The 16265-nt window shown below is 41.6% G+C and overlaps 3 protein-coding genes across 7 annotated transcripts in view; all 3 read right to left on the reverse strand.

Annotated features, from left to right (window-relative positions):
- Positions 1-342: 342 nt before the first annotated feature.
- On the reverse strand, positions 343-4667 carry tmem185 (transmembrane protein 185). 2 transcript variants are annotated; one of them, XM_034164248.1, is made up of 8 exons: positions 4397-4667; positions 3082-3258; positions 2788-2995; positions 2605-2688; positions 2305-2481; positions 1938-2061; positions 1583-1838; positions 343-1504 (listed from the first exon to the last, which is right to left on the reverse strand). In XM_034164248.1, the coding sequence occupies exons 1-7, from the start codon at positions 4432-4434 to the stop codon at positions 1588-1590; spliced, it is 1059 nt and encodes a 352-aa protein (XP_034020139.1). In that variant the 5' UTR covers positions 4435-4667; the 3' UTR covers positions 343-1504; positions 1583-1587. The 2 variants fall into 2 exon arrangements, with proteins under 2 accessions (XP_034020139.1, XP_034020138.1); XM_034164247.1 differs by having other exon boundaries at positions 343-1838.
- A 664-nt stretch (positions 4668-5331) lies between these two features.
- Positions 5332-8469, reverse strand: LOC117504751 (ankyrin repeat domain-containing protein 46). Its single transcript, XM_034164249.1, has 4 exons — positions 8359-8469; positions 7028-7367; positions 6742-6900; positions 5332-6515 (listed from the first exon to the last, which is right to left on the reverse strand). Exons 2-4 carry the CDS (start codon positions 7333-7335, stop codon positions 6299-6301), a joined length of 684 nt encoding a protein of 227 aa, XP_034020140.1. The 5' UTR covers positions 7336-7367; positions 8359-8469; the 3' UTR covers positions 5332-6298.
- A 780-nt stretch (positions 8470-9249) lies between these two features.
- col4a6 (collagen, type IV, alpha 6) overlaps positions 9250-16265 on the reverse strand; it is a 134867-nt gene continuing 127851 nt past the window's right edge. For 3 of the 4 annotated variants that reach the window (XM_034164131.1, XM_034164133.1, XM_034164132.1), the window contains 9 exons: positions 15773-15889; positions 15540-15701; positions 15254-15352; positions 14943-15089; positions 14583-14699; positions 14138-14329; positions 13890-14061; positions 13586-13700; positions 9250-12338 (listed from right to left, as the gene is read on the reverse strand). In XM_034164131.1, coding sequence (XP_034020022.1) covers positions 12078-12338; positions 13586-13700; positions 13890-14061; positions 14138-14329; positions 14583-14699; positions 14943-15089; positions 15254-15352; positions 15540-15701; positions 15773-15889 — 1382 coding nt within the window. In that variant the 3' untranslated portion in view covers positions 9250-12077. Of the gene's footprint in view, positions 12339-13585; positions 13701-13889; positions 14062-14137; positions 14330-14582; positions 14700-14942; positions 15090-15253; positions 15353-15539; positions 15702-15772; positions 15890-16265 lie in introns of those variants that run through there. The other variant, XM_034164134.1, reaches the window with a different exon arrangement.

Genomic DNA, 16265 nt, shown 5'->3' on the forward strand with positions numbered 1-16265 from the left:
TGAGCACTCACCGGTTGTCTGCTTGGCTGGTTACCATCCAGGATTGGGGGGTGGTTCTATACAGTGGTAGATGTGGTGACACACTGTACCAGTGCACACTCCCAGACCTGACCACAAACCTTTATTGATGGAAATAAAGTTCACTCACTTTCCTGTTGGAGCAAAAAACATTCAAACACAAGGAGACAAAAACAAATTTAATGTAAAACAAAATCTGTACAAAATGTGCACACAGGATGAAGAGCAGAAACACACATGCACAGGTACATTAATGAGCCTGTGCAGCATACCATTGAACTCACCAGAACTGGGGAAAGAAAAAAAAAGAAAAACTGCAGTTTCCCCCCCACCGCCTTTTTTTTTTTTTTAACAGCTAAAGCCACATTGTGCTCAGATCAAGTCCCGACTTCTAATTAGCTTTTGGAAAGAGCGCTGAGATTGTTGGGGTAATAAAAAAATAAAAAGCTTATATCCGTGGCAGAGTATTTTAAACATCCTGTAATGGAAAACTGACATCCACGTGTTGACATACTGAAGGGTTTTTTGCCCCCACACACGATCCAGGAGCACCGCCCACCGCTAAACCAGACCAAATTGGGTTTTTTTTTGTTGTTTTTTTTTTCTGTAAAGGAGACGTCAATCGTGAAGAAAAATTGTGAGATCGAGCACAAATTTTGCTGGCGTGTAACATCCAATAAAATCTACAATCTACCAAAGTCCCAATTTTAGATCATTTTTGACGTGGACGCCAAATGAAAGCCGTGTAATAAATATTCCTTCCCTGGGAAGTGTTTTTAGAAAAATATTTTGCAGGAAACACTGCGATAAGTACAATACCTAAATTTTTTCCCACTTTTTAATTCACAAGTTATTTACTTTAATGATTTTTACGCTCTCAAGTACTAAAGCTTTTACGAAAGCACTCCAACATTTTTTAAAGCCCAACCCGGCTCCTCTGACTGAGGCAGTCAGCTGTGGGTAAAGCAGGGAGAGAAAGATGAGGTATCCCCGACAGGGAAAAGCTCTGGTCTAAGGCATTAAAAAGGCAACAAAACCCAGACCTGGTTTTGGGATGCTCACAGACTGTATCCGGACCGTTGACGCCAGTGTCACCAACAGTTTTTAACCACAGGAGCTCGTATGTAGCTGTAATTACCCATTTTGCTAGTTAACTCTTATGTTGATATTAGTGGGGGGTTTTTTCAGCTTGTTGTCAAACTTTAAACTCAACAGTCTCCGCTCTGGTCCCGAATCTGACAGTTTGTCTTGTTTACAAAAACAAAGTCTCCCCATGGAACGGGTTATAAGAGCGCCATGTCCAGTGTTGTGGGCCTGCAGAATCCACAGGGGTCCACGGAATCCAACTGGAGATTCTCTCAAATGGTCCCAACAGCAAGTAAATGTAGGCAACTTGAACCTAAGATCTGAGTCACAAACTGAAGTCCACACACAGATTCAGATTCTCTGATCACATTGGCCTCAGATGCTTGTGTGGTCAGATTCCCTGGAACGTGAGTCAGAATGTCAACAATCACCCAAATGGCTAAAAAAAGAAAAAGAAAAGGAAAAAAAAAACCCTTACATGCCTTAGTCGGGCGTGTCGATGCAGAGTTTAGGTGGCGGGACAAAGTACTTCCCCGGACTTTGTGTGATCACCACCCCAGTCTTCTTGTGGAACATGGGGGCAATCTTGGGGGGCGGCTCGGGGACAGGCAGATCCTCAACCGCCTCTGGGTCCTCACTGTGTTGGAGGTCATAGGAGACATTACCATATTCCCGCAGGAAGGGGAGGAGCTCCAAAAGGAAGTGACAAAAATCTTTACGGATTCCAAACCACCCTATGAGGACGGCGAGAGGGACAGCCAATCAGAATCACTTGTAACTGGAACAAACACACGTGTATACTACATATACTTTTTTCTTCAATCAACACTCACAGTGGTTGCCGCCCTTCTGGCCAAAGGTGGTGGCCATGAGCGTGATGAGGGACAGCCAGAGAGGGATGAAGACGGAGACGAAGCTCAGACTGTTATGACCGTCTAACTTGTGCACCAGCAGGATCTGAAGACACGTTACAGAATTAAAGGTCTACACGGACACAAAAAATGAGTCAAACGCGTTATAAAAGCACAACGTGGGATAAAGTTTAAGAGACTAACAGACATGCAAAACCAGCATCACGGCGCCATCTGTTCCCTCCCACGGCAAGACCTTAACTGAAATAAGGATACGTGGAAAAGAACCACCATTCCTCCTGACGAGAGTCAACGCAAATAAAGACCCTGGACCTTTGATTAAACTCACCTCAAATGTGAGAAGTGGCACGACGATGGTCATCCAGCTGATCGCCATGGTGATGTGAGTTCTCCGCTGCTCAGCGATGATGTCGATGGAGCGGAGGAAGAGGACCGACCAGATGATGTAATAAAGGACAACGAGGCACAGGAAGGACATCAAGATCCAGAGTGGGACACAGACCACCTACAGGACAAATATAGATCGAGCTTTCAGACCACAACGTGCAGCTATTTTTGAAATTGCCAGAATTTATCCTAAAAATGACCCCACATTTTATCCAGCAGACAGACGTTGTGAGTGTCTCACCAGCCAGGGCCAGTTGATGATTCTGTCGAGCCTCAGAGCGATGAAGATGTACTGCAGGATGTTGACTGAGCACAGAACCTCCAGCTGACAGAGGAAGAACAGCACGTCAACCTCATACTTCATGACAGAAAGAAAAGTTCTGACCCAGCGTGGACTCTGCCACCATGTTATTATATTCTTTACCTCGAGGGAGCGGTCGTGTCTAAAGCCCCAGACACAGGCGGCGACAGAGACCGGTGACACAAAGAAGAGCGGCAGGAAGACAAGCAGCCAGAAGTAGCTTCCCCTTTCCACACGGTCACACACCAGCACCTCGAACATCAGCAGCAGCACGTGGATCCCCACGGCAATCACCATGGCCTTGAACTCCACGCATGTCTCCCCTTCTGCCCTAAAAGAAGCCAAGAACAACTACATGTTAGAGAGGAAAAATAAATTAAAAGGTTCTAGAAAATAAAATTACGCAGACATGTCTACCTGTACTGGGGGTTGTGAGCCCAGACTCCGGTGCCCACAGAGGCCCCGATGATCACCAGCAGCTTCCACAGCCATATTGGCGTGAACACGGCCCAGTAGCTCCACTGAATGACGCCGTCCAGCCTCAAGGACAGCAGCACCGAGAAGAGCAGCAGGCACGAGTAGATCAGAAACTTACTGCAACAACAGGAAACGAGGACAGATAGCCTTTTGTAACTCTCTTTAACCATTCAGACTTTATATATATATATATATATATATATATATACACACACACACACAGAATAGGAACAGGAACTGAGGGGTGCTGATGTCATAATGGATCCAAAGCATATATCAAAGAGAAACCCAGAGACCCAAACAGCAAGAACCTGCGGTAGCAAGTGAAGTCACCCCACTGTGAACTCGCCCCAGGTAAAGTTACACCAGTCCAGCTATCCATGACTTTTTTCAAATAACTAAGAATGACTAGTTTAAAGTTAGGGGCCAACCAGTGTGATGTATTTCTTCTCCCTTCAATGGACTTTTTACTTGACAATTACATTCCCTGAACTTAAAACATCATTTCACTAACAAAACTTGAGTATTATGTCACTGGTGTGTATAAATAGTTTATTACATGACCATGTCAGAATTGAATTTAAATATTGTGTTACTAGAGTGGGGTGATTTCAGCATGAACTGAACCTACAAGCACTTCCTGAGAATGAGGGTGAGGCCTTGCTGGTATTTAAAAATGAGATCCAAGACTGCTTTAAGTTTCAAACATATTCAACCAGTTTTAAAAAACAACAAAAAAGTGAATTAACAACAGATAACCTCAAGAGAAAGCAAAAACACAATGCATTAAAAAATAATAAAATAAACAATTAGGAAAAAGAAAGAAAAAAAAAAGCAAACAACAGTGACCCAATAAAAACAAAAATCTGTCATTAACCGTTTAATTTTTAGTTTAGAGCACAGTTTGACAAATGTGACGAGAAATTATCAGTCACAATTGAGCAACCACATTTATTTTGACAGAACTGGTGTGCCTTTTATGGACCTTTACAATTCTATACCATATTAATTAAACATATTTGGTGAAAATGCAGCACATTAGCATCGCTAGCAAACACCAAAGCTAGCTAGCCTGCTCGTCAGGCCTACTGACTAAACACCCACTATTCAGCCAACAACCACTTTAATGAGGACAAAACCTCACTTTTTTTTTATTTTTACAAACACATATTCGAAACCTGCTTTATTTCGCCAACAGAGAAAACAGGAATTCGTATTTTAGCCACTGCGCTAGCCCATGCTAATGCTAGCTTACCTGGGATTGAAGTCCTGGAAGAGTCCTCTTAGATTCATGGTGCAGATGGTAGTTTCCAGCTCACATCACTATTTCATGTTATTTTTCGCCGCTTAAACTCAACATGTACGAAATTCGCCATTTAATCGGCAATAAATTAGCATTCCACCGTTTTTCCTTCTTCCCTTTGTTTCTTCTTCTACGGCGTTTAACGATAGCCGGTATCCTTATTGTTATATATATATACCCAATACTTCCTCCTCCCACTTGACCGTATGTTTAAAATACTTCCTACAGAAACTTCTTCAGGTCTCTTAAATTATGAGACGTTGTTGCCTTTCTTTGGAATATTTATTACATGAGAACATACTGCACTGCGCCTTGCTGACACCATGTGGACCGGCATGTGATTGACAAGAAGTTTTTTCTTTCAACGAATTTATTTTAACCATTGCACCATGTCCAGTACTGCACAAAACAATAATAAATGGTGTTTCCAGTTTGATTCTGTGGAGACACTTACTCCACTATTACTATTATCTAGTATTTAGGGCTCAACAGGTAAGAATGTATATTTCAAAATGTTGAAAAGGTCACCCTCCCAGATCTGACCTGACCTTCGTGGACAGCCACAAGCTCCCCCTGGTGGCCTTTATGACTCCATAAACTTGTTTCTGCTCCTTTGCTGTTCCAGTCCAGCAGCTGTGTCATTAAGCCAACCTCCACCAGTGCAGGCTTCAGGCTGGAGTGCACGTCGGCACCTCAGTGCAGAACCTGTCCACCAACAGGTTCTCAGAAGAAAAACTAAATAAACTCCAACTTTGAAGCATTTTTAATTTGAACTATCACACACTATTGTCATTGTTTCTTGCATTTGTACTTGGTTTGGCCAGAAAATTGTTAGATAGGCAAAAACAACAATCTACACAAAAACCATAACATCATCTTGTAGAGCAGAATTAAACTCCACGACTTTAATAACTTTGAATATTAAATTATGAAGGCCAAACTAATTACTGTACACAAAGGACAAGAGAAGCTGCAACAAATGTATCTACAAGTAAAATAAAATGAATATACAAAAGTAGTGGTAGACTGATTAGTCAGACAGATTATGAAATGCCAAGGCAGATGAATACGTTCATGAGGCAAAAACAACAACAAAAACCCATCTGCAGTTATATCACATATGATAAGTGAGCTTGTTATTGCAGTTTCTGTGGAACGATACTTGGACTCATCCACATGTCAGTTTACATATAGAAAGGTGCCTCAAAACAGTGGAAGTGGGTGTTATGAAACAGTGGGAAACACGCCAATGCGGGATCCCCCCCTCCCCTCTCAACTATTTATGAGTCAACATCTACTTGGTTGGCTATTGAAAAATCCAAACTGGTCGACCACTGTAAAAATACATAATCAACAATCTGCTTGCACTTTATAAGCATCATCTTCACAACATGGTAGATCTGAAAGAAGCTGAATGTGTTTGTACTTTTCAGCTACAAGCTACTTCTCTAAACTGTGTGCAGCAGGCAATAACAGGAACATCAACATTCAGTTAGCGGGTTAGCAAAAAGTGTTTTAGCTTGAACTAAAACAGACTAAGAAAAATGCAAAGTTAGTTTCAGAAAGAAACAGTATGAAGGGAAATGGCGCTAAATAGTGATCGATAATAAAAAAGTAAATGCACACATAAAATATGGGCAAAATAAAATTTGTAACAGGAGAGAAATAAAAACAACAACAAAATCACATAATGTACAGGAGTATGAAACAAAACAAGCATGCATTGTCTTTAACAGCAGCTTGAAAGGTTTGACGTTATTGTGTTATTTTTTTTTCCTTCTTTAAATGGAAGTGAAAACAGATGGATTACTGTTTTAGCCAATCAAAAGAATGCTTGGCTGCAAACCACGCCCCTCAGTGCACCAGCTCCAGCTGGCTGGTGGAAAATGGCAGAACCCCGCTGACGTAGTAGGCGATGCCGAGCGACAGGAGCGCGATGACCACCAGCAGCAGCAGCACCCTCCAGAAGCCCAAATCCTCCACAAACTCCTGCCAAGTGGTCCTGAAGCTGGACAGCACGCCCTCGCTGCTCTGCAGGTTTGGGTTCAGCAAAGAGTGGCTTTCCATGGCGCTGTGGAATTGACCAACAGTTACAGTCACAGTGACAAAAACCAACAAGTCCTCTGATCCACACCGCCATTGTTTGTTCAAACATGAGGAAGTTAAGTTTTGATCAGCTTTGTTACCTGCAGACAATACTGTTTATGTAACTCACACTTAGGAAGTTGCGGTAGAAAGCCATGTAGTGGTTACGTAATCTGTCATGCATCTACATCGCCCCATACAGGTGTGCTTACCTTTCACTGTCAGCCATCTGCATGGTCTCCAGTTTGGAGTGTGTTCCTCTGTTGAAACCTTTCACTTCCTGCTCCTCCAGCCCCTCCAGCAAACGAATGGCGTCCTTGTTGACACCGCGTCTCTTTGCCAGCACCAGAGGAGTGGAGCCGTTGTGGTTGCTGTCAGACAGGAAGGCCAACAAATGAAAGACACTCCAGTAGCTCAATAAAATATTGGCATAACCTTATTTATTAACAAACTGTTTGATGGGACAGCAAAGGCCTAAAATCATCTCGTTTTTCTTACCAGATATCAATTTTCAGTCCGTTGGACACCAGGAACTGTATTGTGTCCACGTGTCCACACAGGTGCAGTGCTGTGTTGCCTTGGTAATCTGTCGCCAAAAGATCTGCACCAAATTTGTGCAAAAGACGGCAGATGTCCACATTGCCTCTGGCGGCAGCCAGGTGCAACCCAGCGCGGCCACGGTTATCACGGATGTTGGGGTCACATCCTGTCTCCAGGAGCCTCTTGGCGAAGGGAAGGTCGCCATCTATGCAGGCCTGCAGCAAAGGCACATTGGTCTGTGACGAATCGTTGAAGACATAGGACATGTCCGAGTGGGTGTCAGAAAATTCCAGCGTCCCTGCAGTGATGAAGACCAAAAAAAAAGGACTTTAATTTGTTTTTGATGAACCAATAAATCCAACTGCTCAGATTTAATACGAGTTTAGAGCATATTTAAACCACTCAAATCTGTAACTTAATGCAGTCAAAAATAGGTCCTCAACTAATCATTAATAACCCTTACATGCGTATGCTGAATAGTTTATTCTTCTCTTTACTAAATGTGGTGGTGGGTCAGTTTTTTCTGAGGGATTAAACTTTAAGAATTATGCTCATCCCAGGACAGCTGTTTTGAGGATGAACTCTGACCTTTGACACTGGAAAGATAATCAAGTCTTTCGGGAAAGGCTTTATTTCTATGATAAACAGTGTTAATTTTAACAGCACACTTTAGTTTTAGCCATAATCTAGTCATCTAGATTGCTTTAGTTTTAGTGAAGTTTAATTATAAGATTTATAGTCAAATAAAAATGATAGATTTAGTATAGTTTAGATTTAGTTGACTAAGATCCTATGATATTCAGTCAACTAAAACAATTCAGGTGACTAAATTATGATTAAAACTAAATAATATTTTAGCCTCTATGAGTAAAACTAAATAAGCTGTCAAAATTAACACTAGAGACGAGAAATACACATAAGTAGTGAGCTACAATTATAACAATGTGATTTAAAAAAAAAAATCACCTGAATTCAATTAACATAAATTATATAATAAACCTGTCATTAACAGGTTATGTAGCCTGTGCTAGCTAACTACATTAATGATTCCACTGAATTAACACGTTATTTAACAACAAAGGTTATCTAAAAACATATTTATGGGTAACAACGAAGGTTATTTATCATTAAAAACAGGATATTTACCACAAATACCCTGCTAGCTTCAGAGGCAGCGGTGCTAACGTTAGCTCAGTGCTGCATACGGGTGCACAGCTTTAAACTTTATGAACACAAAACAGCATGTTCGAGTAATTAGTTCAGTAATTAACTTTGATTTTATTCCCCACCTGTTAATTTGTCCGTTATTAACAGAAAACCAGTCTACGCGATGCGCCAACAACTAACACTGTCTACGTTGCTAGAACTGCTTCTTCTTCGCCTGTTATAGCCTGTGGGTACTTGAGGTTTTGTCGCCATCTGTCGATGTGGCGTGTACAGTTCAAGTGAATCGCGCTGTTTCAAATAATGTACACAAAAATAAAACATAAGTGTAAAAAAATTTAATCTTCGCTTACTTGTAACTTTGTATTTAGTGTATTGCAAATATTTAGTTATACAAAAAGCCAGTCATTTATATATTGTTAATATGTAGTTTTATATATTTTTGGTTATTATGATGTATTAGCTTTTAGGTATATGTCACATATTTTTGAAAAATATGATTTATTTTTGACGTGTGTGTTGACGTGGCACAGCTTACTTCAAATGTGCACTTTATGTTTTTAGATTCTTCCATCAGTATATTATCTTACTATTTTATTTTATAATTTGTATGTTTGGAATGCCATTTTTTCCTTGCAACAAAAAAAATCTTAAATATACTCGTGCAGGTCTGTGGTTATTTATTTCAAATACACTTTCCCCAACTTTTTACATTGCAATATTTTTTTTCCAATAAAGTGTCATGGAGACATTTGTTTTTCCATTATATGCAGCAATTTCACCTTCATATAATACATTAACAGTACAAATAGTTATATTATTGCATTAATGTATATCAGTAATACAATCCATTATTATTACTATCAATAACTTATTACATTAATGTAAAATAGCTGCATATAATATACTGTAAAAAATACAATATGGCTGATTTCTGACATTTACATCTTCACTGTATGACAAAAACAACAAATAAAACCATTTCACTGGTCACACTAATATTTGATATACAACAGAGTCCATACAAATTTTCTTCAATTACACACACACACAGATGTATTAAACTCACATTATAACAAAAACACATGCATTTTTATTGTTTTTATTTAATATCTTGGAGGCAGTTACACATTTGTCATGATGCAGAACGTTGTCATAAGTGTTGTTACACAATGATTCAGCACCACAAATGTTAATTTTTGAGACTTTATTTCAAATGTGTAACATCAGAAACGACAGTAACAGATGTGTTATTACCGTCTTCAGTTATAGATCCTCTTTGAGGAAACCAGGCTCTTACATGTAGAATGCATAAAAGAATCAAGACTCTTTTACAAGGGATCACAACCCTAAACAGGTGCTTCAAACAGATATGTCTGTTAAATAGGTGGATATATTTTCCAGATTCAGATTTCATATTATTCAATGTACAGATCAAACTTGTCATCCCATTCCCTCACATCTCCGTAAATAAAACCAGGGGATAGAGTCACGACTGAAGTCAAATAATTACACTGTAGATTACAAAACAACAAAGATGACACAAACTCTGGGCTACCAGCAGAGCGACACGGCGGTCTGAGTGGTTATAAGTCAGGGAATGATCAACCGACCTCCACTGATCAAATGTTTACAGGAAACAGCTTATAAATGATAATCAGCTTGTAGTGAAGCCTTTGGATTTTGATGAATAATCAACATTTAAAAGTTTGTTATCAGAGGATTAGAAAATAAAAAAATAAAACTGTTTTGGGAATAAGCATTATGTACAGCAATAATTAACATTCTGTGTGTGTGAATGACGGGATGAATGCAAACCACACGCCACGGCGCCAGATATAAAAGAAACAGACTCAATTGATGGTTCCAACTCATCGGAGTTCATATCAGTGCAAAATATATGAGCGAGTGTCCGTGTTCAAGTGGTGCTGTGCGGAATACACTATACAAGTACTTGTAGTATTTTTCAGGAAAAGTGCCGTTTTCTGCAAGAACCTATGTCACTTACTTACCGTCTGTTTTTGTAGCACCAAAGAGCCGCATGGGGTCAGGAGCAGGGACTGAAAACATTTGTATTGACAAAAAAAAAAAAAAAAAAGAAATACTCTATAAGTATAACATTTATTAAACTTGCTGTGTAGAGACTTTATGAGCGTGTTTGTAATCGACCACAGTGAACATTTAGGTTTAATCGAGTTCCTGTTGTTTAGAAACGTGCACCAGTGGCTCTGAAAAATGTCGCTGTGAAGCCACAATTTAAGAATTTAAGCCGAAAATGGTCATTAAAATAAGTGAGGGCTTCAAATTAAGATTGCTTGTTTTTTTTTTTTGTTTGTTTGTTTTTTATTTATTTATTTATTTATTTTACATTAAAGATGTTAAGTTTCCTTAATTGAAATGTTAGTATCATATTTATTGGCTGCAGTGTTCACATTAATTAGCAATCTTTTTAATTTACATTATACACTCAAAAAAGTGAATGAAGGGCACTTTCATAGTCTTTATTTTCATGTTACACATATATGGGGAAGGGGTGCTCTGCATTTCTTATATATAAGTGTGGGGGGGGGGTCCCACAGCATTTCTTTTGTATAAGTGGGAGGCTCACTGTTTTTTATAAAACTGTGGAGGAGTTCAACCTTTCTCTTATATATGTTGAGGGGGCAGGGGGCTCGGCTTTTCTTTTATGTAAGTGTTGGGGGGCCTCAGAAGTTCTTTTATATAAGTGTTGGGAAAGCCTCAGCATTTATTTTATATAACTGTTGGGGGGGGGGGGGGGTCAACAGCATTTCTTCTGTATAAGTGGGAGCACTCTGTTTCTTTTATATGACTGTGGAGGAGTTCAACATTTCTTTTATATATGTGTTGGGGGAAGGGGGCGCGGCGTTTCTTTTACATAAGTGGGGGGGTGCAAAGTTTCTTTTGTATGAGAGGAGGGGCTCAGAGTTTCTCATGTATAAGTGGGGTGGGGGGGTTGTGTTTCTTTTGTACAATTGTGGGGGACTCAAACTTTCTTTTATGTGGTGTGTGTGTGTGTGGGGGGGCCCCAAGGGAAAAAGGAAGCACTGCTTTAGATCAGGTGGTACAGATTAGTGTTGCCTTTGCCATTAAAGAGCTCAATGTTTGAAACTGTTTGTATAAAGACACATTTTTATGTGAAACAACATAAAGTTGAAGAAGCCTGAGGTTGTGTTAATTTCTCAGACACTTTCATTTCCTCAGGAGGACTAATGTTCACTGTGATGTTTTACGTCACCTCAGCTCCGTGCAATCTGATTTTCTTGTCAGAAAAAAAAAAAAAAAAAGGAAACAACACGAGAAAGGTGGAGAATAAAATAATGTGTGACTGCAGCTGCTGTCGTGACCATGAAATTGACAGAAGGTGCAGGATTTTCCTATCCGTGTGACCTTGAAGCGGGATCATTTTTAGATCTGGTTCAATAAAATCAGCTTGGATGAGCTGAAGCTGCACTGATGCATGCACGGTTCAGTGCTGACCAGAGGGGCGGCGCTCTCCGAGGTAGCCGAGAATGATTCCCGCCAAAACAGCAACGAGAAAATACACATCGAAAAAAACAAAACAAAACAAAAAAAAAAATAATAAAAATAAACAAAAACAATAGCACCATTTGTCAGTGATATTCTAGAAAAGAGGGATCACAGCAGGACCACCCTCTTTTAAACCCCTCCCTCCTACTCGCCGCGTCTTTTTCGTAAACCTTTCATTCCTAAAAAAATTCAACCCTGAAATTACCCGCTGAAGTGGGGGAGGGGCTTAATTTTAGTCAGTCACATGTTCTTAAGTTTCATCTCGTCCTTTGCTCTGTGGCTCCTCCTCCTCCAACTATAAAATTTTGCTGCAGACTTGGCAGCGGCTGACTTTGGAGCGTTCCTGGCCTCCCTTCAGGGTTTCCTGCTGTTGCGAGTGAACAAACTGTCGGTTGAGATCCACTGTAGTCAGCCAGAAGCTGTACTTATTCTCAAAGTAGTGGCAGGTGCCTTTGGCGCCGTTACACTCTATGAATGGTGTGGCGCGGAAATCCTCCAGGCACGATCCGGGTGACACAAGGGACTGACCGCCACCCTCAGCACCAGCCGCCGTATGCTGCATCGAAAAAAACATTTTAGCAAAAATCATTCATGATTCACTGGTTCAAAACAACATGCCTATAACACGCCTGTAGTACAACTTTTACACAACACTGGTGCTTCCGTAAAAACTCAGAATGATGTCACAATGTGTACAATAAATAACATTGCAGAATCCACAGAAATACAAGAGATTCCCAAAACATGTCAAAATTCATGACAGAAAAATGAATGTGAACATTTCAAGTATGACAAACTTATATGCAGCAAAAAGTGACGAAGAATCAAGTGACGAAGAATCAAGTGTTTACAGTGTGTAGGATTTAGTGCCATCTAGTGGCAGCTTTGTAGACTGCATTATGCAGTCATCATACATTATTTTTTCTTTCCCCGCCACGTTTTCTCCCTTTGGCGATGGGGAGTTCTTCTTGAGTTCTTTCATACTAATCAATATGCTTGAACATGACTGGTTGCTAGCGCAGGGTAACAACAGTATGCAGGGGAGCAACCACTGATTCCTCCTCTTTATTTTTTCTTCAGTCCTCCGGCTGCGCTACAAAATGTGAAAGTATGTCCAATTTGGGTGACTGTATCAACATGGAAGCCTCCACGAAGCCCCATTTATTCCACTCTGTAACCACAACTCTGTAGACACATAGAGCCCTTCGCATCGTTGCAATCCCCCTCCAAGCCCCTCTCCGTAGCCTGGCAAGCACTTCCCAAAAAATGGAACTACACATCAGAATCATATTTAATTGGCTAAGTATGAATGCACATCCAAGGAATTTGTCTCTGGACTCTCTTGGCTCCCACCGCACAATCAACATAGATACACATCAACAGAAAACAAACCAGACACGAACAGATGTAAGAAATCCCAAATAACAAGCATTATGGGAATTAAGAGTGTCCACCAATCCCGATGGAGAACATCAAAAGGTTCACTACTGCGTTGAAGTGATTGTGTGGCCACGGAGTTACAGAGCAGTAGAAGCATAAAAAGCCCTTGAGGAGGCCACTCCCATGCAGATATGACGGCTCACTGTGGTCATGAAAACACAACACTTAGTCGTTTCGGGTAATTGCACACTAATGAATGCTGTATTCCATTTCTTCTAATAAACACCCCTGAATCCTCCATACTGTAGCTTTGAACACAAAAACACTTTCAGATGTTTTCCAGAGTATCTTAAGAACATCACTGTACTGGATTCATTTGTTGATGTCACCACGAGGACGCTGTGTTTGCAGTTTGTGACGTACCATGAGGAAGGAGTATCCTATCCAGAGACTCCTCCATCCTGGGGGGCACATGGGGATGGTCAAGTCCTGACTGTGGACCGCCACAGCCTGAGACGGAGCCTCACACACCGAACACCTGCAGCATTCGTCAAAGCAGCACAAGAGAAGAAGAAGAAGGTAAGTCCTCTACAGGAGCCGAGGGTCATCGCAAGAGACTGAGCTCTGGATTTAGACACATGACAGGTGATTAACAAAGCGTCACTATGCCCCCTGGAGGCCAATCAGTTTTCCTGCCCTGTTGTTGAATCCTGCCGTTTATTCGTACCTGCTGATGTACGGTTGGATCTGCTGCTCGGCTACAGGCATCATGGGTATGGGTGCGGTGGTGGACAGCCAATAGGATTTGTCATTGCGGCTGGCGTAGTAACAGATCTCACTGGGGGAGCAGTACAGGAAGGGGATGGTATTGAACCTGGGGAGGCATGAACCCGGCTGACCTGCACGTAGGTCACACCAGAAGAAATTCAGGAATCTAGTCTGCAAAAAGCGGCGTTAGCGAGTATGGGAACTGACCGAGGTCCTGGTTATGGGCCTTCTCCTGACCCTCCACGTACAGCAGGCTGTACCCATCCCACAGCTTGGCCATGCCCTGCGGACACATGGGCACCTGGGAGTTCTGGCTGTGCTTCACCAGAGTGTAGCCAATGCTGCTGCTGCGGCCGACACCGCCAGGGTTGCCGGGTCGACCGACTGCACCGAGGGAGCCTGCGGAGGAAGTGGAGAAGCGTTATGATTAAGGATGTACCGATCCTATATTTTAGATCGGCCAAAATGACTGGACGGATATCAACGAGAAAAAAAACAATCCAATCTGAGTCTGGTATTGTACATCTGAGTAAGGCTTGGGTACCTCCAAGTGATTTTAAGACTGGGAAATGTGTAACTCACTGGACCATATGATGATGTATCTACACAAGACTAGTAGACACAGAAACTGAGGTAGAAAGAGGCAACTGACCTTGTTCTCCAGTGGGTCCAGGGAAACCAGGCGGCCCAACATCCCCAATAGTGCCAGGCAGACCAGCAGGGCCCGTCCTGCCCATTTTGCCCGCAGGACCAGGACGACCCTTCGGACCTGAAGCAGGAGAACATTGCACAGATGACTAAGGGCAGAGAAAGAACCATTTATTTTTCATTTCTCATCTTTTGTTTTTTTTTTTCCTCTGCACTGGAAAGAACATTGCAAAGCTTGAGGCAATTGTTATTTTCTGGATTTAAGGCAAATATTACATTGTTATTATAAACTTTAGACAAACAAGTCATAAGAATGGCAAAAATACCAGAAAAAAGGTCATCTTGGAAACTTGTGTCTGGTTACCTGGCTGTCCAGGTATCCCAGGCTGACCAGGTTCTCCGGGAGAACCGGGGGGCCCGTTAGGTCCACTGTCTCCCATGTCTCCATAGAGTGTACGGATATCGGGAGGTGCGATGGCGATGCCAGGGTAACCTCGAATGCCACGTTCACCTAGACAAGAAAGAGAATAACAAGGAAGAGAAAAGGGAGGAGGAAAGGATGGAGAAAAGGAATTATCGTGGAGAAGGAGAGGGATGGAAGAAGTAGTGGAAGCAATGAAAGTGAAAGAGAGTGTAACCCACATCACAGTAATTCCAAAAAGACTGAAGTCTCACCTTTTGGTCCCTGTGAGCCTTTATGTCCATAATAACCAGGGTCACCGGGGAATCCTTTACGACCAGGAACACCGTTGAATCCGGTATCACCTCTCTCTCCTACAGAGTAAAGAAGTGTGATCTTAGATTTACTTATTTCTGGAGCATTTAAAAACAAAATCACTGAGCTCACACTGATGTGTTTTAGATTAGATTATTATCTAGTTTTATCAAAAGAACTCTCACATTTTTGCATGCCCTTTTGGGTCATGTCATACATTAGTTTCAGGCCTACATGAAGCCTCACCCTTGAATCCAGGACTCCCAGAAAGTCCAGGTGCTCCCAGTCCTGCGGAGTCTCCTTTGGCACCAGGGGCACCAGGGAAGCCTGGGAGTCCAGGGTCACCTCTGTCTCCTTGTGATGTGCCTGGACCAGGAGGCCCAGGAGGACCTGGAGGACCTGGTAAACCTGGAGCAAAGAACACAGGTGGTTAGAAGCAAGTAGAGGAAATAAAAGGGAATACGAGGAGAGGAACCTACCATACTCTCCATCCAGTCCAGGGAGGCCTGGGTCTCCCAAAGGTCCAGGAATGTCTGAGCCCACAACAGTACCAGGAGGTCCACGCAAGCCAGGAAACCCTGGTTGTCCATGATCACCTGACACACCAATAACAATGGTGAACATTTTATTACATATTTAAACCTCTGATAACTAGCACCAGTGGTGGAACGAGACCTTTTCACTGTCATCTGTTGTCAAAAGGAACAACAAACCAAGCCTTGGAGAAAAAGCAAAGCAAGGATTATTCATGTTTTTGACGATGTGATCAGGTTGTTGAATTAAGTATAGTGCTGCCATAACAGCAGCAGCAGCAAAAAAAGAACAGATTAAATCACCTGGGCTGGAGAGTTACAATTTTAATTACATCATCACATCTTTACGACCAACTTCTTTTTGCTCTTCAAGATGTTTTCAACCAGTCACCTCCAGAAATAAAATTTGAAGAATAAGGTTCCTGCTACATGTACTTTA

Source organism: Thalassophryne amazonica, chromosome 23, assembly GCF_902500255.1.
Source record: "Thalassophryne amazonica chromosome 23, fThaAma1.1, whole genome shotgun sequence".
NCBI lineage: Eukaryota > Metazoa > Chordata > Actinopteri > Batrachoidiformes > Batrachoididae > Thalassophryne > Thalassophryne amazonica.

Bases quoted from the DNA above. Each gene is read 5' to 3' on its own strand.
- tmem185 (XM_034164248.1), bottom strand. From the start codon at position 4,434: ATGAATCTAAGAGGACTCTTCCAGGACTTCAATCCCAG. The intron at 3,259-4,396 runs GTAAGCTAGCAT...CTGTTGTTGCAG, and splicing joins TTCCAGGACTTCAATCCCAG to TAAGTTTCTGATCTACTCGT. The intron at 2,062-2,304 runs GTGAGTTTAATC...ACGTGTCTTCAG, and splicing joins TGCCACTTCTCACATTTGAG to ATCCTGCTGGTGCACAAGTT.
- LOC117504751 (XM_034164249.1), bottom strand. From the start codon at position 7,335: ATGTCCTATGTCTTCAACGATTCGTCACAGACCAATGTGCCTTTGCTG. The intron at 6,901-7,027 runs GTAAGAAAAACG...CCTGTCTGACAG, and splicing joins GGACTGAAAATTGATATCTG to CAACCACAACGGCTCCACTC. The intron at 6,516-6,741 runs GTAAGCACACCT...TCAATTCCACAG, and splicing joins CAGATGGCTGACAGTGAAAG to CGCCATGGAAAGCCACTCTT.